This window comes from Arvicola amphibius, chromosome 12 (assembly GCF_903992535.2).
Source record: "Arvicola amphibius chromosome 12, mArvAmp1.2, whole genome shotgun sequence".
Lineage (NCBI taxonomy): Eukaryota > Metazoa > Chordata > Mammalia > Rodentia > Cricetidae > Arvicola > Arvicola amphibius.
This window is the reverse complement of record NC_052058.2, coordinates 60493120-60515471: the sequence shown is the minus strand read 5'-3', so window position 1 is coordinate 60515471 and position 22352 is coordinate 60493120. Positions and strand designations below refer to the sequence as shown.

Sequence of the window (22352 nt, the reverse complement as noted above, 5' to 3'; positions counted from 1 at the left end):
AGTGATGGCACATGCCTTTAATCTCAGTGCTCAGGAGACAGAGGCAGGTAGACCTCCAAGTTTGGGCCTAACCTGGTCTACAGAGTGAGTTCCGGGGCTACACAGAGAAATCCTGCATAGGAAAACCATATTTATGTAAATATGTGGAGTGCAGATGTATGCAGAGGCTGGAGGCCAGCATCAGATATCTTCCCCAGTTGCTCTCTACTTTAATTTTTATGTGGGTGGTCTCATTGAACCTGGCTTATTGATTGAAATAGCTGGGTACAAGCCTAAGGAGGTCTGTGTCTCTTCAGTGCTCTTTATAGACGTGGGTCTCCCCTCCCCCAATTGTTAGTACTGGAGATCTGAAGCAAGTAAACACTTTACCATCTGAGCCATCTCTCCAGCTCCCTTCCTGCCTTTTCATTTTTTCAAATAGGTTTTAAAATATCTTGCTATTGCTGCTAAAAGGAAGTTACTATTTTGAAATTTTTTGTTGGGACAATGGCACAATGATAGTCTTGGGACCCGCATAAAATAGGTTGTTTTTTGTTTGTTTTTGCAACAGTGTTCTGTAGCCCTTCCTGATCTTGAACTTGTTAAATAGATAAGGCTGACCTTGAACTCCTGATGGTCCTGCCTCAACCCCAAGTATTAAGATTGCAAGTGAGTACTACCACATCCAGCTACAAGTTTTATTACTAAAAATTAATCTCTTCCAGCATCTCATGCTCTATACTTTTTGGCTATGGCCCATTTCACAAAACTCAATGGAAATATTAAGATAGTTCAAATTAGTCACATTTAAAATTACACACATTGGAAGTTCTGTTATTAGTATCAGATAACTTAATATTAGGTAAGCCCTAGATTTGTAATCTACATTATGAAGAAGGTTTTTTTTTTTACACTCATTACATATTTTTTTAAATGCCTGTGTACAAGTATAGTAAACTGTATTGTTTCTATGAGAAGATTTTGACATCTGTGGCTGGGTATGGTGTTGGAAGTCTTTAATCCCATCACTTGGGGGTGCAGAAGCAGGCAGATCTTTGAGTTCCAGGTCAGCCAGAACTACATAGTGAAAACCTGTGTCAAAAAAAAAAAAAGTGTAAGATTTTGACATCTATAACAGGAGATGTATTGAAGGCAGAATGGTGTATCTTGCTATTGCTGCTAAAAGGAAGTTACTATTTTGAAATTTTTTGTTGGGACAATGGCACAATGATAGTCTTGGAACCCACATAAAGAAGAGAACTGATTCCTGGGAGTTGTTCCTATATGCCTGCCACATGCAGTGCTCACACACATCAAACTAAGACATGCAAAAGTTACATCTTTTTGTCTACATGTGTTTATATAAAATATGAGACTTGTGTTATTAGATTTTTTTTTTGTGTGTGTGTGTGTTTCTTAGGTCACCAAACGTGATGAAGACTCTTCTTTGATGCAGCTGAAAGAAGAATTTAGGACTTACGAAGCTCTGCGACGAGAACATGACTCCCAGATAGTGCAGATTGCTATGGAAGCAGGCTTAAGAATTGCACCAGACCAGTGGTCCTCTTTGCTTTATGGAGACCAGTCTCACAAATCTCATATGCAGTCCATTATTGACAAGGTAGGTTCTTTTTGTTCCTTACCTCATGAATAATTTTGGAGTCTTGATATATTATTTTGTAATTATTTTAACCAATGAATATTAATATGATAGTATATGTCAGATTTCTGTAAATGTGGCTGAGAATTAGATCACAGTAGTCCATCAGAATGACATTTAGTTAGTGTTGCAGTGGTTCAGCTGGTCTTCGTCCACATTCCTTGTCATCGCTGCTCTTCCTTTATTATTCTCTTTGAATTTGTATTACCATGATAGTTACAGCATATTTCTAGGTTTATTTATTTATTTTATGTGTATTACTGTTTACATACAGTAAAGAATACAAAGATACGAATGAAAATAATAAAACGCAGAAACAGGATGGTATCGGGAGGGAATTTCAATCAGTACTGAAAATTCACCCATGTTTTATTTTCCAACAGCTTAATATACCCCTGACTTCAGAAGTTAGGAGTAGAACAAAAGGACTGTTATTTACATACAAATTGAAAGTCATGGGGTACATTCATTGCTCACGCCCTATATCAAACACTCTGTAGGCAAACCACTCCCTAGGTGGATTCCCTAGTTATTTCCATAAAGGGAACTAGAACTTAGTTGGATCCTTAGACTTTAGGTAGGAACCAACTACTTCCCTATTTCAGGAGCACAATGTCTGGCAACTACCACACCTGTTGAAGATATTCTTGAGAGAGTGGGACCTTTGTTTGAGTAGAAACACAATAACCTTGAATGAACTAAAAGCAAGTCCCAAACTCTGACCTTTGGCCTCTTTGGACCTCCACACTCTAAAGTAATGTGGAGAAACCTTGTCTCAAAAACCAAACAAAAGTATTAATCATGGGTACTTGGAGAAAGAAACGTGAGCTAGCAATTCACAAAGAAGATGCGTTTAGCATATCAAGATCTTGGAAAAAATTTGACCCTAGAGTATACATCTAAATATTTGGGCATGGTGATACATGACTTGTTTGTAGGAAGATCAAGATTTCACATCTAAACAGTGATTTAAGATACATAAACTGAGTTTGTTTATGGTTGGCTAGCCTGGAACTCAAAGAGATCTGCTGCCTCTGACTCCTGAGTGTTGGGGTTAAAGGCATGTGCCACCAAGTGTTACTGATTGAGTTTTATTTTTTAATTATATGTATAGCTCGGCGGTGGTGTTGCACGCCTTTAATTCCAGCTCTCAGGAGGCAGAAGCAAGCAGATCTCTGTGGGTTTGAGGCCAGCCTGGTCTACAAGAGCTAGTTCCATGACAGGGCTCCAAAGCTACAGAGAAACCTTGTCTCAAAAAAAAAAAAAAAAAAAAAAAAAACAAAAAAATTATGTGTATTTTAAAACATAAAGACATCCCAGGATTCTAACGGTATGTGTGTTAATTTTTTTTTAATGTATGTTTTTGAAATAACCTTTTAAAGAATGAACTTTTTTTTTCTTTTTTTTTTTTTCCTGAAGCTGAGGACCGAACCCAGGGCCTTGTGCTTGCTAGAAAAAAGCAAGCGCTGTACCACTGAGCTAAATCCCCAACCCCAAGAATGAACTTTTGAGAGAGCAACTAGCTGCCAAAAGAGCTAAATGTTTTCGAGTGAGAACTCGTAGTTACTGTTACGAGAAAAATCAGCATTTTCCCAGCTGGAAATCATGAATGCATTGTTGTTCTTTAAAAAATGCTATAAAGTCCCAGGCTGCAGCTGTAGGCAGGCAGTGGACTCTGGGAGCAGTCAGTCCCAAGGCAGAGACGACTGTGGGTCGCTGCAAGATCCCCAGGGGCCATGGGTGGGTCATGAGCTGTGAGTCATCCTGGGTGAGCTGGTCCCGCCTTGTGGCAAGCGGGGAGAGACAGCTCGTAGCGGGTTTGGGTGAGCCACCCAAGCGGGCGGGTGTGGACATGAGGCGGGTAAAAGGCACATAGATACAGTAGGCAGGCATAGAACTGGACATTTATTACTTAGAGGGGAGAGAGAGAGACGGGCATGCGTGCACACCAAGAAGGGACAGGAAGAGAGAGATTTAAGATGGTAGCGAGAGGTCAGGGGTCACCGGGAGTGGGCGTGGCTTGCCCCTTAAAGGGCCAAAAGAATTAAATGCATTGTCAGCAGAGGGGAGTTTGTGTGAGAACATGTATCAGAAGTCTTACAGAAACATACCTTTAAGAATCAAACCTTTAAGAAACAAACCTTTAAGAATATTTTTACACTATTTTTTTGACAATTTCATCTTGATCATATCTACTCCAGCTGCCCATTCTCATTTTCAGTACCCCATCTTACTCAAGATGATGTCTTCCTACTTTCATATTCTCCTTTTTTTCCCCTCACACTATCCCACTGAGTCTAGTTAGTGATACCTGCATGCACATGAATACAGGGTCATCCACAGGAACAGGGACACCCTACCAGGGTCCACACCTTAAAGAAGAGTAACTGTTTCTTCTCCAGCAGCCATCAGTGTCCTAGACTTTCAAAAATTATTTAGACTATTTAATAAGTGAAATTTATTTGTGCAGTTTATTTAGTGTCATGATCTTTGGTCTTAAGAACTTGAACTCATTCAATATATACTCAGTGGCATTATTCAATCATCTCATTTTCTAGGTTTTATACCTTCAAATTTGTTATATTTGGAAAGACTTTTTATAATTTTTTTAAAAAAAATGCTGCAAGATCCCCGCGGCAGTAGAAATGCTGTAGGTCTCAAATGGTGGCAGCGGGCCCTGGGAGCAGCCAGTCCCAGGCAGAGACGGCTGCTGGCCCCCATCACTGACTGGTCCCAGGCAGGAAGACACATGACGGGCGGGTAGGAGACTGAGACATGGATAGACACGACATACAGAGTGAGGTTGAATATTTATTCAGGGGGTTATGAAGGGAGAAGGGGGGGGGAGAGAGAGAGAGAGAGAGAGAGAGAGAGAGAGAGAGAGGGGGGGGAGGAGAAAAGGAGAGAGATGGGGTGGGTGGGGAAGAGGCAGAAGCGAATTGCCTCCCTGAGAGGAAGATGGGAAAGAGAGCGAGCTCAGGCCGGAAGGAAGCTGAAGATCAGCCTGCCTCAGCCGATGGGGGAGGGAGTGGGCGTGGCTTGTCTCTTAAAGGGACCAGGGGCCAAAACCATAACAAGACTACCAATAGCCCAACTAAAAGATGGTATCAGAAGAAAGGCCTTGCATTTCAAGTCTATTATAGCCGAGGAAGCTTAGCATTGTACATAATGTACCAAGCTGTGGTTAGAGAGATCTTGTTTAGCCAGCAAGAAATTCATTCAGTCTGGCCAAAGTATAGGTTAGGTTGATAGATACAAACTAAAATTAATAAATTGCAAAAATGAAGGTGTAAATAAACTGTGTTTTTAAAAAGGGTTTTAATGTTTTAAATGACAAATTAATGCTGACCTTTTCTTTTTAAGTTGCAGACCCCTGCCTCCTTTGCACAAAGTGTTCAGGAGCTAACAATTGCTCTCCAGCGAACTGGAGACCCAGCAAACTTGAACCGACTAAGACCCCACTTGGAGCTACTAGCAAACATTGACCCTAGTCCAGGTAAAGCCAAGAGAAATTAATGAACTATTATATGTACCTCAGTACTGCTTGGTGATTCTTCAATTACGTTTTGTACATTCCTCTAAAGTTTTCCAAAGTAGTTCCCCAGATATTTTCAGCAGTATTTTAGGTTTTGCCAGAGATAATGTCCTCTTTATCTCATTAGTTCACCTCAACTAAAATTCATTCAGTACTTTATATTGTACTGCCTTGCTCACTAAGAAAACACCTGCATTTTACTCTTTTCACATATGTGCCACTACTTGTTTTCTCAGGTTTCCTTTAGTGCCTTCTTGTTACCCCATCTTCACATATATTGTTCCATTAATAGTACTTGGGCATTTCTTTCTCACCCCTCCTTGACCTGAAAATATACCCAGTGACTTGTTAGCTGAACAATATTTTAGCTGCTGTCTTCTCAAGGTTTCCTTCTAAGCAGAGGTAGCGCTCCATACAGCTACTACAGTTTCCTAGTTACTACTTCTGGAGATGATGTCGAACTCTTAAGCTACTTCCTATATTTTCAGCACTTATTAATATTGGCTGCCTCTTTGTACAGAAAAGCTTCTGCTGCTTTATTTTTAATATGCATCACTGTTTGAGGAGGGCCCACTTGTTCGTCCCAGCAGCCTAGAACCTAAATAACCACACAGAAACTATTAATTAAATCACTGCTTGGCCCATTAGCTCTAGCTTCTTATTGGCTAACTCTTATATCTTAATTTAATCCATTTCTATTAATCTGTGCATCATAACGAGGTCATGGCCTACTAGCTAAAGTTCCCAGCATCTGTCTCCGGCGGCTCCATGGCTTCTCACTGACTCTGCCTCCTTTCTCCCAACATGCCATTTAGTTTTTCTTGCCTACCTAAGTTCTGCCCTATTAACAGGCCAAGGCAGTTTCTTTATTCATTAACCAATAAATACAACACATAGACAGAAGGACCATTTCCCCTTTTCTGTTTAAACATAAAGGAAAACTTTAATGTAGCAAAATTACATATAAAACAGGTATCAAGCAAGAAATAGTTAAAATATTTACATCTACTTTATCTTTTTTTTTTTTTTTGGTTTTTCGAGACAGGGTTTCCCTGTGGCTTTAGAGCCTGTCCTGTACTTTATCTTTCTTTAAAAAAAATTTATTTATTTATTTATTTATTTATTTATTTATTATTATTATGTATACAATATTCTGTCTGTGTGTATGCCTGCACACCAGAAGAGGGCACCAGACCCCATTACAGATGGCTGTGAGCCACCATGTAGTTGCTGGGAATTGAACTCAGGACCTTTGGAAGAGCAAGCAATGCTCTTAACCTCTGAGCCATCTCTCCAGCCCCTCTACTTTATCTTTTATCACAACTAAGGAAAGCTATTACTATAAATTCTACAACTCCATCAAAGACCTAAGTAAACTGGAAATGCATTGTAAGCAACTTCCAAAACCCTAGAATTGACATAGACTTCTTGCTGCCTGGACAGTCAACCAAAATTCTTCTGTACCTTTGGGGTATCCATCTTCAGAGCCCATAGCATCCAGCAGACTTCCATGAAGCAGGAAATTTCAAAGACAGGTCTGCCTTTATTGGCAGTTTGTTAGTCACTTTCTTCTACAGAATATCTGGCAGACTCTTTCCTGAAGCAGGAACCCTGAAGGACAATCTCACCTTTAGGCAAGTTCAGCAGTTATTTCTCTGTGGGTCCTGCATTTCCAGTTAAGCAGTCCAGGCAAGAGCAGTTTCTTGCCCAAATGGCTAGCAAACTCCATAAGGAGCCTCTTAGACGCCTATCTTCCTCTTAAAGTAATTGGTACTGCCAGAAGCAGTTTTGTCTCATTGTCATGAAAAGTTCTAAGTTATTAAAATATTTTAAATGCCATATTCCATAGTTCTCTGAAAGATTTGAAGAATACCTATCCATCTAAAATACATCTCTACATGTAGAAAAATCTAACTAACATAACTACAATTTTGTCTATTATAGATGACTCTATTAAGCTATATTTCTTAATTATACATTATATTTTTAAATGAGCTGTACAAACACAATACCTTAATCAAGAGCACAATTATACTTATAACAAAGTTGACCTTAAATTTGTATCAATAAACCAAGGTCCATACCAGTGCAAATTATCTATATCATATCCCCCTTTAAATATAAACATTTATAAACAATATTTGGGAATATGGGCATAGTTATTTCTCTCCAAACTGCTTCCTGCTGCTTATTGGGTAAAGTAAGTTTTTGAGGGTATTTTTAGGGTGTTCACAGCGACCTTTCAGGGTAGCCTTGGTCCATCCAACCACACCAGTCTGGAAGTAATCCACAGGTTCTTATCCTCTGTGGAAATAGGAGAAGAACATCTTTTCCAAAGCAACATATCCTTAGACCCAAATTTGGAAGTCATGATGCCTTACAATATACATGCTGATTTAGCTTATTTAAAACACTGCTTGGCCCGTTAGCTCTAGCTTCTTATTGGCTAAATCTTATATCTTAATTTATCCCACGTGACAGTGGCTTACTGGCAAAAGTTTCGGCATGTCTGACTCTGGCAGCGTCTCCATAGTGTTTCTCTGACTCTGCCCTTCTTCCTCCCAGCTTCAGCCTAGCTTTCCTTGCCTACCTAAGTTCTGCCTTGCTATAGATCCCAAACAGTTTCTTTATTCATTAAAGGTAATCACAGTACACCGAGGAGACTCCCACATCACATCACCCACCCCACTCTACCCCCATCCACAGAAGTAGTGTCTGTGCCCTTGGAGCTATTTCCTCAGCATTCTTAGTATCAAGAGTTACCTCTGTATAAAATAGATTTCCAAAGAGCTCTGTCAATGCTAGTATCATCACTCCAGACACATTTCCCAAATGCTTCCTGATGTGCACCATGATTTGTTTCAAAGTGAGTTCATCTTTGATGCCTACTCTTCTAGTTGTGTTTATTTTTTTCGTCCGAATGTTCTTTCACTTGTTCTACATACCCTTTGAGACATAGTTTATCTGTTCTTCTTTGGTAAGTCCCTTGAGGCCAGTAGAAAGCACTGGATCCCCTGGAGCTAGAGTTGCTGTTGTTTGTGAACTACCATGTGTGCATGGTGGCAACTGAACCTGGGTCTTCTGTAAGAACAGACTCATTTTTGATTGCTGACTGTCTCTCTAGTCCCCCAACCCTCAGCATGGCTTGTCATTGTCATTGAATCAATTTTCTTGAATTCTAAATCACCCTGTTCTGTCAGTTTCATTTGTCATTGCCATCTGCTTATTTTACATTTCCATAATCTCTGACTTTACTTTTTGAATGTCAATTTATACTCATTCCCAAGAAAGATAATATCTTTATCATTTTTGAATAGATTTGCCCACATTTTAATTACTTTTTAAATCTTTTTAATAGTTGTTTTTAGGATGGGTGGTTGCACACATCTTTAATCCCAGCACTCGGGAGGCAGAGGCAGGCAGATCTCTGAGAGTTTGAAGCCAACCTGGTCTACAAGAGCTAGTTCTAGGACAGTCCCCAAAGCTGCAGAGAAACCCTGTCTCAAAAAAACTAAAAAAGAATAGAAGGAAGGAAGAAAGAAAGAGAAAAAAAAAGTTGTTTTTAGATTTATTTTCTGTGTATCAAGGTTTTGCTTGCATGTGTGTGACTGTCTTCATGCCTGGTATATTTGGAGATCAAAAGAGGATGTCAGATTTTAACTCCATGCAATTGGAGTTAAAAATGGTTGTGGACTATCATGTTGTTGGATTTTTTTGTTTGCCAGTTTGTTTGTTTTTTTAAGTTCATTTTTCTAAAACTTAAGTAAATTTGTACTTCATTCAGTGGTATAAATTAATCTCCCCCCTCACCTTTTGGTGGCAGAAAATATAATGGCATGTGTTAATTAATGGTCCTTTAGGTTCAGACCCTTTCCCCTAGCACTGTGTTGTTATGTGTGTATCCATCTAACAGTCCTTTTGAATGTCTTGTAAACATTTCAGAGTTCATCTGTCCAAATGTGGGACCTTAATCCCTGTCCTCCTATTGACTGCTCAATTCTTCCATTTGTTGGTCCAGAATCTTTAGAGAACCCCCACTCTTCTTTTTCTCATAATGTATATATGATTCATTGGTGTGTATGTGTGTGTGCGTGTGTATGACATTTAATTGGGGCTGGTTTATAGTTTGAGAAGTTTCATCCATTATTTATCTTTATGGTGAAAAGCATGGCAGTGCAATGCTTCAACAGAAACAATGCAAGCAACAGACATTATTATTATTCTAGTTGCTGCAGAAGTAATTAATAATCAAAATAAATTCCCCCACTATATTCAAGGTAAAGATCTAGACAATAAGACAAATGATAAAAATGTAAGAGTACTTAGATAATGAAGAATTGAAAAAACAGAGCAAAGAAAGTGGAACAAGTATTTGTAAACTTTAGACAGAGATGGTCTCCTTGATAATGAGGGTGGGGGGATGTAATACAGTGTTGCCTAACATGCTCCAAGGTCTTGGTTTCTACACCTGGAGGCTTAAAAATAAAACAAAAAGAGAGAAACAAAGTTAAATATGGTTAAAGACCCAAAAGAAAGGTTTAACCATGGTCAGTAAAGTATTAAGGGAGAAACATTATTCAGAGAGAAGAGCAAGTGTAAAGACCTTGGTATAGAAGTATGACTGACGTTTTCCATAGTGGCGGCAAGCTTAGACAGAGGTAATGGAAGAGAAGACCATGATAAGAGATCATCTTAGATCACCTTACATTGCAGAAAAAACTTTAACCTTTATTCTGAGTATGGAAATACACAGTAGAATTTCTGAGCACAGAAGTAGCAGCATGAAGAACTCAAATCCCATTAGAAAGAGGCAGTTAGTTCATAATCTACATGGAGAGATCAGGCTTATAGAAGGGAAGGCCACTGGATTTTGAATGGACTTGAAAGAAAGAATGAATATATATATATAGTGTGTATGTATCTCAGGAAGGGCTAGTGGTCTTTTGTGTGTTTTTCCTGTATTTTCAAACCTGATTCTCCCTCCCAGTGTTAAAATGCCATTTGTGTTTTAAAACCCAGTTCAACAGTAGTCTTATATAGAATTAATCTATGAAAATGTCTTCTCGGCTGGGCAGTGGTGGCGCACGCCTTTAATCCTAGCACTTGGGAGGCAGATGCAGGCAGATCTCTGAGTTTGAGGCCAGCCTGGTCTACAGAGCTAGTTCCAGGACAAGCTCCAAATCTATAGAGAAACCCTGTCTCGAAAAAAAACAAAAATAGATAGGTAGGTAGGTAGGTAGGTACGTAGGTAGAGAGAGAGAGAGAGAGAGAGAGAGAGAGAGAGAGAGAGAGAGAGAGAGAGAGAGAGAGAGAGAGAGAAAATGTCTTCTCACTTTATTCTATGTAACTATGTGTTAATGTGTGTGTTGTGGAGGCAGTTTAAGAGAGGGTTTATTTTAGCTCTCAGCTCAAGGTATTGTCTATCATGGCAGAGAAGTCAAGGCAACGTGAGCTTGAGGCAGGTGCTCACATCATATCCACTGTCAGGAAACAGAGAGGGATGAATGTAACTATTGCTTAGCTTGCTTTCTCCATTTTATACAATCCATAATCTTCTGCCTAGGGGATAGTCTTTTGTATATGTTAACATTATCAAGAGAATCCCTCACAGGCAAACGCAGAGACCCATCTCAGGTGATCCTAGGTCCTTTTCATTTGATACCACTAATCATCACAGATGAGTAAGAGTCTGAAAGCTCTGTCTGTAATGATCAACTTGATTGCATCAAAGTGCTGATATAATTCTTTGATTGGTTTAATATTAGATAAAATATTGCATAAGATTATAGATTTTGTTTAATTTTTAATTTTATAGATGCTCCTCCTCCAACATGGGAACAGTTAGAAAATGGCCTGGTTGCTGTACGTACAGTAGTACATGGACTGGTCGATTATATTCAGAACCACAGCAAAAAAGGAGCAGACCAACAGCAGGTAAGAGGTTGCTGTTTGAAATGATAAGTCATTCTAGGTATACCTAGAAACTGGCCAGTATAGGTAGAGATACAAAACAGAAATTTATGATATATTTTAAGTTTCTGACTATAGGGGCTGAAGAAAGTTTCTGTGGTTAAGAGTACTGGCTGCTTTTCCAAAGAACCCAGGTTCAAGTTTCAGCACCCACATGGTGGTTCACAACCTCCTGTAACTCCAGTTTCAAGGGAATCAGATTCCCTGTTCTAGCCTCTGTGGGTACCAGGCATGCACTGGTGCACAGACAAAATGTAGGCAAAACACCCATACATATAAAATAATTTTTAAAGTTGTTTTTCAAAGAAAAAACTGTAGAAATTATAAGTTAACATGGTTAGCAGTTAGTGTGTTTGTGTTGCTTAAGTAATTTTATTTGACAGTAATTCTTATTGCTCATTGTTTTGGGGTCATTTTACATCAGTTATGGCAACATTTGATGGATAAAATTTGATTCTGTGGTAAAGCTTATTCCATTTTAAAATGATTACTCTCTACACTTTGTATTACATTTCAGTATAATAATGTCACCAATGCTGTATCACTAGTACCTATCATATTTGTAGATTTTTTTTAATCTGTTGGTATTTTCAGGAATTTCATTAATAATGTTTATGTTCACTAGTGTGCAGAGTCATCTTATAATTTTAAAAAATATTTTTTACACTTATTTCTGTTTATGTGTGGGCATACACGTTTTGGTGAGAAGACCTTGTGGGTTCTAAAGATCAAACTTGGGTTGATAGGCTTGGCAGCATCACCCACTGAACCATCTTGCTGGCCCAGATTTTGTGGGGCTTTTTTTTAATGCACAGTTATGTGTTATATGATAACTACACAAATGTTAAAAGAGGTTAAATTTTGAAAGTCTTTTTGTTTTATTTTTTGTGAGACAGTGTCTCACATAGCCCACTCTTAATCCCACTGAACAAGTATAAAGACTAAATTCTTTGGCCAAATTATGCAAGCTTTGTTAGGCAGAGCTATCTCCCTAAAATGGGGTTTATATTAGCCCCTACAAGACTAGAGGGTTGGGTTTTTGGTTACATAGGAACTTGGCCCAACATCTCAAAAATTATTTGTTAGAACATCTTACTTATCAGGGTGAAGATTAGGCTATAGGTTGTGGAACATACCAAATTCCGAAAATTGGGTCAAGACATGGTCGAACCCAAGTTTTACAGGAAACAGGAATGAACTTATTTTGACCTTATAACAAGATAGAGTCAGGCTGGTCCATTGTTCCCCTACCATAAGCTCACTGTATAGTTAAGAAAGACTTTGAACTGCTTGATCTTCCTTCCTCAACCTCTAGATGCTGAGACTGCTGTTAAAGTCTTAAACTCTTTAAAATATGGAAAGAGAACCTTGAAATTTATTGAAAGAAAAAAAGTTCAATATTTTATGTATATGTATGGTTTTTTTCTGTGTATATATTTGCAACATGTTTGGCCTGGTGCCCTCATAAGTCAGAAGAGGGCATTGGATCCCCTTGAACTCAAGTTACAGATGCCTGTAAGTCTCCACTTGGGTGCAGGGAACTAAACTGAACCCCCCCAGTACTCTACAAAAATGCTCTTAACCAATGAATCATATCTAGATTATTAATAATTAAATTAATAGTTTTGGTACCACATGTATTTGAGAATATCAGCATGTTAGAACTTTTTTTTTTCATTTTCTTTGAGAAGTTTATATAGTGATGATTATGCTCATTCCCCAGCTCCTCCCATTAACTCCTGAGCTCAGACTCACCTGTACCTCCAACTTAATGTCCTCTTTTTTAAAATTTAAATTTCATAGCCTACCAACTGCAATTTATACTATCTATATACTTCTGAATGTAAGAGCAGCCCTAGAGCATGGTCAACATACTTCGAATCGTCCTCCTTCATGAGTTATCACTGTTCAAAGCTTCTCAGTTAGTTCAGGGGCTCATGAGCCTCTTCCCATTCCATGCTAGAATCTTGATTGACTCTACTTTATGCGGGTGATCACAATTGCTGACGTTTGTGAGTGCACTGGTGTGGCAGTCTTTCTGCCAGACTCCTCATTCATGTTGAACTCTTAAGCCTTGGGGGGTGTGTGTGTGTGTATGTGTGTACATATAAGAACAAGCGACATAAACATGTCTCATTTTTAGTTGAGCCCTCCGTAGTCACCTATTCTTTGCACTATGAGTAATTGTGAGTTTGTTAACCTCATCCACTGCACAGAGAAACATCTCTGACACAGTCTGAGAGCTGCACTAACCCCACTTCATGATTGCTCCAACACTCAGGCTGTGTTGTTTTAGTAGAAGCACTTTTATTTTCAATATTTATGAATGAGTGTTTTGTCTGCATGTACATATATGTGCTTAGTGCAAATGGAGGCCAGAAGAGGGTGCCTAATTTCCTGGAACTGGAGTTCTACATGATTGTGAGCTGCCATGTGGGTAATTGAACTCAGGTCCTCCGGAAGAACAGCCCTAACTCTGAGCCTCCTGTACTACTATTAAATTTTAATTTTGGACTTGAAAAGATCTCTCAGCAGGCAAAGGCTTTTATGCAACTAAAAAAGCAAACATAGGCTTTTATGCAACTAAGTTCAATACCTGGAACCCAGGTAAAAGTATAAAGAAAGCCGGGCGGTGGTGGCGCACGCCTTTAATCCCAGCACTCGGGAGGCAGAGGCAGGTGCATCTCTGTGAGTTCGAGGCCAGCCTGGTCTACAAGAGCTAGTTCCAGGACAAGCTCCAAAGCCACAGAGAAACCCTGTCTCTAAAAATCAAAAAAAAAGTATAAAGAAGGAACCAACTCCACAAAATTGTTCTTGGTCCTCCATTGTCTACCTCTATACACACACACACACACACACACACACACACACACACATAATAAAATTTAAAAATGTAATTTTGGGGGCTGAGAGATGGCTCAGGGGTGAAGAACACTTACTGTTCTTCCAGAGGTCCTGAGTTCAATTCCCAGCAACCACATGGTGGCTCACAGCCATCTATAATAAGATCTGGTGCCCTCCTCTGGCCTTCAGGGATACATGTAGGCAGATGCTGTATAAATTAATAAATAAACCTTTAAAAGAATTTGATTTTGAACTCTGGGATTTCCACCCCCTATAATACTTTTGTTCTGGATAGTTTAAATATATGGGAATTAGCTTAAATTTATCTATCAGATATCAGATATCTATCAGAATCCTAAACTGTTAACATAAAAATTACATTTGTTATTGTGTGTTTTGTTTTATGTCTAATGTTTGGTCTTGGTCTTAGCCTCCACAGCATAGCAAATACAAAACATACATGTGTCGAGATATGAAGCAGAGGGGAGGATGCCCTCGTGGGGCCAGCTGTACCTTTGCACACTCACAAGAAGAACTGGAAAAGTAAGTATGAAAACCATGAGACACGGACTTTTGGATAAGAAATAATTTGTTGCCTTTAAAAAATACAAAAAGAATCATTGAATTCTCTTCAATACATAAGAAATCTTTATGAATTAAGTACATTTCTTAAAAGTATTTTTCATTTTTATTGCATTGTTTCTATAAATATGAAACTATATTTTATCATTAACTAGTTAACAAAATGAGTCATTTTTACACAAAGTTCTAGTACTTTTTAACAATTTTAACTGATATTTACTTATTGCGTAGTATATTTTTAGTTGAAATATTTGCTTTTCATATAGATTTCGTAAAATGAACAAACGTCTGGTTCCCAGAAGACCCCTGAGTGCCTCTTTGGGTCAACTTAATGAGGTGGGCCTGCCTTCAGCACCTATGCTTCCTGATGAAAGTGCAGTGGATTTGTCGAGCAGGAAACCTCCTGCACTTCCAAATGGAATTGTATCGGCAGGGAGCACAGTGACACAGCTGATTCCACGTGGGACAGACCCCAGCTTTGATTCTAGTCTGAAGCCAGGAAAGCTAGACCACCTGAGCAGCAGTGCTCCTGGGTCCCCTCCTGACCTGTACGTCTTCACATTTCTTCCTTGTAAACTAAGTAGAGGGAAAAGAAATGTTTGATTTTAAAGCCAGTGTTTACTAGGTGTTGCTGTTTTTCTTATGCTTTAAGTCAAAGTCTGCCCTTAAACTCACTTTGTGGCCAAAGATAACCATGAAAATCTGGTTCTCTTACCTCAGCTCCCAGGTACTGGGATTGCAGGCATGCCCAGCTATGTATGTTGTGCTGGGGTCTGAACCCAACAACTGAGCTGCAACCTGACCCCCCAAAATAAATTTTATGCCTTTGTGTTGTTGCCTTTTACTTCTTTTTTCTGCACTAATAATTTTTTTTAAGGACAGTTAATTTTTTTTTAAACTTGAAGAGATCAACATTCGAATATATCAGTTTTCTAAATACTAGCAGTTTTTTATTTGAAACATTTAATGTGCATTAAAAGTATATTTTAGAGACTTTACATTTGTCTTGTATAATTTTGCTTTCTTAGGCTGGAATCTGCTCCTAAGAGTATTTCTGCCTTACCTGTGAATCCACATCCTGTACCTCCAAGGGGGCCAGCAGATCTGCCTCCCATGTCTGTCACCAAACCAATTCAGATGGTACCTCGAGGTTCTCAGTTATATCCAGCACAACAAGCGGATGTTTATTACCAGGATCCTCGAGGAACTGCCCCAGCATTTGAGCCACCTCCTTATCAGCAGGGTAATATATTTCCTTTAGTCACCCAGATTTATCATATAGGCAAAAAGGATAAAATCTATCAAATTTATAGACTGGATTAACATTTAGCTGACCAAGACTGGAAAAAAAAGTGTGTAGTGGCTACAAACTAAATTTACAGTATGATTTCTGTCCTAGTTAGGGTTACTATTGCTACAACCAAACACAATGACCTAAAAACAAGGTGGGGAGGAAAGGATTTGTTTGACTTAAACTTCAGCATTGCTGTTCATCATTGAAGGAAGTCAGGCAGGAACTCAAATGGGGCAGGACCTTGGAAGCAGGAGCTAATGCAGAAGCCATGGAGAGCTGCTTCTTACTCTGGCTTGCTCTCAGTGGCTTCCTAGTCTGCTGGGATTAAATGTGTGTACCACCACTGCCTGGCTTCTAAGGCTAACTACGTATTGACTTAGCTCCACATTCTGATCTTCAGGCAAGCTCTATTTGTTAGATTACAAACAAAATATCACTGTGTTTCCTTTTTTTGTCTAAAATAAAAAAGGCTATAACTAATTTAATAAAAACTATATACAGTAAGTACAACAACTATATACAACGTCTAGTCCATTTGCATTTGACAAATTCAGAGAAAATATTCCATATCCTATCTTGGTGAGTCCAAAGTCTTGTACCTAATTTATTCTCTATTGTAACTTGTTTTACCATCCAAAACTATCTTTTGATGTCTCTCAACCTTATACACTTTACACTTCTTTAATGAGTTTCTTCTCTGCATCAGGTAAACAAGGAAAACTGTAACTATCTAATCTTTAAGTCTCTCAGTACCTGAGAAGGAAATAACATTAACTGAGTAAGCAGGAAGTGCAAGCAAAAAATGTGAGAAATGACAGAAACAGCTGGCTGCCTTGACAGTCACCCAAAGTTCATCTGCAGCATTTAGCATCTGTCTCTAGCCTAAAGACATAGAATATTTGACAGACTTTTCTATGAAGCAAGAATTTTTTTATATTTATTTATTTATTACATATACAATATTCTGTCTGTGTGTATGCCTGAGGGCCAGAAGAAGGCACCAGTCCCCATTACAGATGGTTGTGAGCCACCATGTGGTTGCTGGGAATTGAACTCAGGACCTTTGGAAGAGCAGGCAATGCTCTTAACCGCTGAGCCATCTCTCCAGCCCGAAGCAAGAATTTTGAAAGACTGTCCTGCCTCGTCTTGATAAGGTTTGGCAGTCACTTTTTATTTTTTATTTTTTTTTTTTTTGCATTCTGCTTATCCAGTTAGGACAGCATACTGTCAGCAGTCAAAGCAAGGGCACTTTCTTGCCCAGTGTCTTACTTTTGCCACAAAAAAAGTAAATTCTGTGTGGAGTTTCTTTGATGTCCATCATCTTCTGAAGTAGATTGATGCTGCCAGTAGCAGACATGTCTCACTGTCATTAAAAAAAAAAAGAAGAAGAAGAACCACCACCTATGGTATTAAAACATCTTAAATGTGATAGTCTGTAGATCTCTGAAGTGTTTTAAAATGACCTGTTTATCTAAAATGTATTTTTATTTGACCTTGAAATCATACCTAATATGACTATAAGTTGTAATAGGTGACTAATTACTAACCTGCATTTTCTTATTACCCAAAATAGTTGTTGATAATAACTTTCAAGGACTAGATTTGTATTATTACATTGTTAATTGAACTGTATGGTACAATATCTTGAACAAGAGTGGAAATGTATGTACAGTATGTTCTAACAAAATTAGTCTCAAATTTATATCAATATCCAAAATTTGTATACAATATACAAAAGTCCAGTCCAATGTAAAACATTTAAAACTACTTTTTAAAAGTAGATTCAATAATTACCCTTTTATATTATATCTATATCCTCCCTTTTTTCTTTTCAGAGTAGATTCAGTAATCCACCCTTTTACCCTCTCACATCTGTATCCCATTTCCTACCCAACATTGAGGTTGCCTCTGTGTTGTTGTTTCTTTTCTTTCTCCATCAAGTTCAGATAATCTTGGGAGTGGGACCTGCTCGGTAGTAGTCAGCCTACCAGAAAAAATGTTTCCCTCTCAACTGTCAAATGCTAATAGTTCCTCATCTAGTGGTGGCTTACATATTCACCTCCCCTCTATCCTTGGACTGGCTGGAGCCTGTTCAGGTCTTATGCATGCTGTTTTATGAAAAGTGGACTATGGCATGTTACATCTAGCACTAATAGTTTTAAAGTTGAAACTCTACAGTAGCAGGGCCTGGTAGAGCAGCTACTGAGGAGTCTGAGGCAGGAGGATCTCAAGTTCTAGGTGTGCCTGGGCTACAAAGTGAGTTCAGTGCTAATCTGGGCAACCAGAAGATCCTGCCTCAAAATGAAATATTTAAAAAGGACTAAGAAGATTGCTCGATAATGAAATACTTGATCAGTATGAATGCATTCTTGAATAGAAAAGGCACAGAGGAGAAACTAAAGTAGATCCCAAGTATCACAGATGCTGGTGAAAGATTCCCAGTGACTCTGTTCCATTAGGACAAACCAGAAGAAAGGATAAACTTACTATTTTAGACTATATGTAGACTGACCTTTTCTATTTATTTCAATAATTACTTGTTATTTGGAAGGGGAGGTTTCTCTGGGATTGAATTTACCAGTTCCAAGCAAACACTACCACTAAGCTACGTTCCTGGCCCTAAGGATAGTATTTGCTCGCTAATTTTCATAAAGCTAACCTAACTATACAAGTGTTGTGAAAGCTTATAAAGAAATGAATAGATTATAACATTTAATTGTTTGAATGTTTTAAAAGGAGAAACAAAGCTTATATAAAAAAGCAGGCATGCTTATTATTGTTTTGTGTTCCTCTTTTGTATTATACAGGTATGTACTATACTCCACCACCATGTGTGTCCCGCTTTGTCCGACCTCCACCATCTGCTCCTGAACCTGGTCCTCCATACTTGGATCATTATCCACCCTACCTCCAAGATCGTGTCATAAACTCTCAGTATGGCACACAACCACAACAGTACCCTCCTATGTACCCATCTCACTATGATGGTCGCCGTGTGTACCCTGCTCAGTCTTACGCAAGAGAGGAGATTTTCCGGGAAAGCCCAATACCCATTGAGATTCCATCTGCAGCAGTACCATCCTATGTGCCCGAGTCCAGAGAACGATACCAACAGGTAGAGGGTTACTATCCAGTGGCCCCTCATCCAGCTCAGATCAGACCTTCATACCCCAGGGTATGCTATTTTTTTTTAACTTATTACTTAAACTTAATTTATATTTATGAGTATTTTTATTTGCTATGGTAATAACCCTCTCAATTGATTCTTTTTGCACGAAAACATTATTTCTTTTTTTTTAAAAAAGATTTATTTATTATGTATGTTGACTAAGGTTTCTGTCCTGCCTGGTCTCACAGTAGTTTACCCCAAAAAAACAAACAGAGGTCTACATTAATTATAAACTGATTGGCCTATTAGCTCAGGCTTCTTATTAACTCTTCTAACTTATATTAGCCCATAATTCTTGTCCATGTTAACCACATAGCTTGGTACCTTTTTCAGCAAGGCAGTCACTTCTTGTTTGCTCTGTGTCTGGCTTCTTCTGTCTCTGGGTGATGACTGCATACTGACTCTTTTTTCTCCCAGAATTCTCCTGTTCTCATTGCCCCACCTCTACTTCCTGACTGGCTACTGGCCAATCAGCATTTATTTAAAATACAAGTGATAGGGCACAGACCATTGTCCCACAGCACTGTGTTTAGTTTTTGTGGAAGGAGTTGTGGGCAGGCCTGCTTCCCGCCACCCAGTTAGCTTTACACCCGAAATAATTACACGGAAACTGTATTCATTTAAACACTGCCTGGCCCATTAGTTTCAGCCTCTTATTGGCTAATTCTCATATCTTGCTTTAACCCATATTTAGTAATCTGTGTAGCACCATGAGGTGGTATCTTACCAGGAAGGATCTTAGCCTGCGTCCATCTCGGAGAGGAGAGCTATGGCATCTGCCTGAGGCATCTGCCTGACTGCTTTCTTTCTCCCACAATTCTCTTTTGTCTACTCTGCCTACCTAATTTTCTGTCCTATTAAAGGGCCAAAGCAGTTTCTTTATTAACCAATGAAAGTAACACATAGACAGATGACCCTCCTCCATCAAGTATTCATCCTGCAGGCCAGAAGAGGGCACCAGATTTTACAGATGGTTATATGAGCCATCTTGTATTGCTAGTAATTGAAATCTGGGACCTTTTAAAAAACTTTTTGTTTTTTGTGTATGTATATATAATTGGTGTGTATATGAGAACACAGATGCGTGTGTGTCACCACACATTTGGGTCAGAGAACAAGGCTTGAAAGTAGTTCTTGTTTGGTAAGGTTTTTCTTGTTCTTGCTGCTGCTCAGCATACTCTAGGTAAGCTTGTCTGATAGCTTCCAACTGATTCTTCTGTCTATTCCTCCCGTATGACCATTTAGACTGGGATTACATGTGTGCCCTGATACATCTGACTCAGGGGTTCTAGAGCTCAGACATGGATTGTTAGGCTTGAACAACTAGTGCTTTTGGGCCATCTCCCTGGTCCTAAAACATAAATGGAAGCTTCACCAATATAGTTAGTTTGTGTACTAAGTCTACATCAGCTAGGAAATTTGGAAGATCTTGAGAGTTTGGGCTAGCTTTTTTTTTTCTTTTTTCCTTCCTTTCTTCCTTCCTTCTTTCCTTCCTTCCTTCCTTTTTTTCTTTCTTCTCTTTAGTATTGATATTTCTGAATGTTAAGATGGGTATATATTCTGCTTCTCATTTAAGTATATATATATATGCTTAATTAATATGTGCTGGAATTTTTTTGTCAATTTAAAATAATCTTTTAATTTCAGGATCCTTCTTATAATCGACTTCCTCCCCCGCAACCCCATCCTAGCCTGGATGAGCTACATCGCAGACGGAAGGAAATAATGGCCCAGCTCGAGGAAAGAAAGGTTATCTCTCCACCTCCTTTTGCACCTTCACCAACATTGCCTCCTGCATTCCATCAAGAAGAAGTAAGCATGTCATTTTTAATCCTTCCTATTAATCTTAACCGTTATCATTTTTGATGGTAATATAACCTGTTTAAGAAATTATGAGAGCAGGGTGATTGGTGGTGGTACACACCTTTAATACCAGGAGGTAGAGGCAGGCATATCTCTGCCTTTGAGGCCAACCTGAGCTACAGAGTGAATTCCAGGACGCCAGGACTACACAGAGAAATCCTGTCTTTAAAAGAAAAAGGAAGAAATAGATTATGTTCCCGAGGAGATGTTTATCAAGTTTCAAAATCATAAGCCTAATTTTCTTTTTTCTTTCAGAGATTTATTGTTTTATTTTACATTTAGATCCATAACCTATTTGGAATTGAATTATTATGTGAAATATTTGAATCAAAGTTCATTTTTCTTCTATAGAGATAGTTCATTGGCCCTATACCATTTAATGAGTTGAGTGTTGTTTTTTTCAGTGTCCTGCAGTCAGCTTTGTCATGATTACTTTAGGGTGAGCATGATGGCAAATATCTGTCATTCAGGCACAGTAGGCTACTGAAGCAGAAGGGTTATTTGTTTGAGGCTAGCCTGGTTTACATAGAGAGAGGCCCTGTTTCATTGATCTATTTCTGTCCTTAGGCCAGTACTGCATTTATTTATTCATTCATTTGTGTGTGTTGGGGGGCTGGCACAGTAATGTGTGAAGGTGAGAAGATGGTTCAAAAGATCCAAACTTGGGTCATCAGATGTGCACAATACACACTTCATCTGGCTGACCTCTCAGTCTAATGATGTACTTTTACTTAAGTCTTGACTTATTGGTATAGGATTTTCAGTATTAAATTCAAAAGTAAGTAAACATGTTGGTAGTTGGGGAGTAAGTTCAATATTAATGTCATTTGACCAGCATGTATGAGGCCTTGGGTTCAGTTCCCAGCACCTCTAAAGCAAAACAGAAACCCACAAAAGAATCAGCATGTTGATTCCATAAAAAACACCTGCTTTAGTGGCTGGTTTAAATTCAGATGTGACATGCTGTAGACATAAATTATACACTCTCTATAAACATAAAGTATACACTAGAGCTAAAGATTCGGTACCCAAAACTAAAATCTTGCGTTAATTTTTTTTGTTTTATTTTGCTTTCTGAGATAGGGTCTCACTACACAGTCCCTGGCTGGCCCGGAACTCACTTATATAGACCACACTGGCCAGAATTTACAGAGATCCACCTACCTCTGTCTCCTGAGTGCTTGGATTAACAGCATGACCAAACCTGGCCTTTGTTTATGTTTTTAATATTTTGGATGTGATAGATTAAAATTCATGATTACATATATGGACCACATTCAACTTCTGTTGGACAGTGTTGCTCTACATAAGTATTCAGAGAAATGACACCTTTCCATCAGCATGATGTATATTTGCATAACTAACTTATTTTTTGTTTGCTTTTTCAAGACGGTATTTCTTTGTAGTGTTGGAGCCTGTCCTGTAACTCACTCTGTAGACCAAGCTGGCCTCAGAT

General features: G+C 38.7%; 1 protein-coding gene across 1 annotated transcript in view; it reads left to right on the top strand.

Annotated features, from left to right (window-relative positions):
- Rc3h1 (ring finger and CCCH-type domains 1) overlaps positions 1-22352 on the top strand; it is an 80767-nt gene that overhangs the window by 37472 nt on the left and 20943 nt on the right. Inside the window, exons 6-13 of the mRNA XM_038348963.2 lie at positions 1400-1600; positions 5003-5135; positions 10990-11108; positions 14419-14531; positions 14837-15118; positions 15599-15813; positions 18672-19039; positions 20681-20845. Coding sequence (XP_038204891.1) covers positions 1400-1600; positions 5003-5135; positions 10990-11108; positions 14419-14531; positions 14837-15118; positions 15599-15813; positions 18672-19039; positions 20681-20845 — 1596 coding nt within the window. The remainder of the gene's footprint in view (positions 1-1399; positions 1601-5002; positions 5136-10989; positions 11109-14418; positions 14532-14836; positions 15119-15598; positions 15814-18671; positions 19040-20680; positions 20846-22352) is intronic.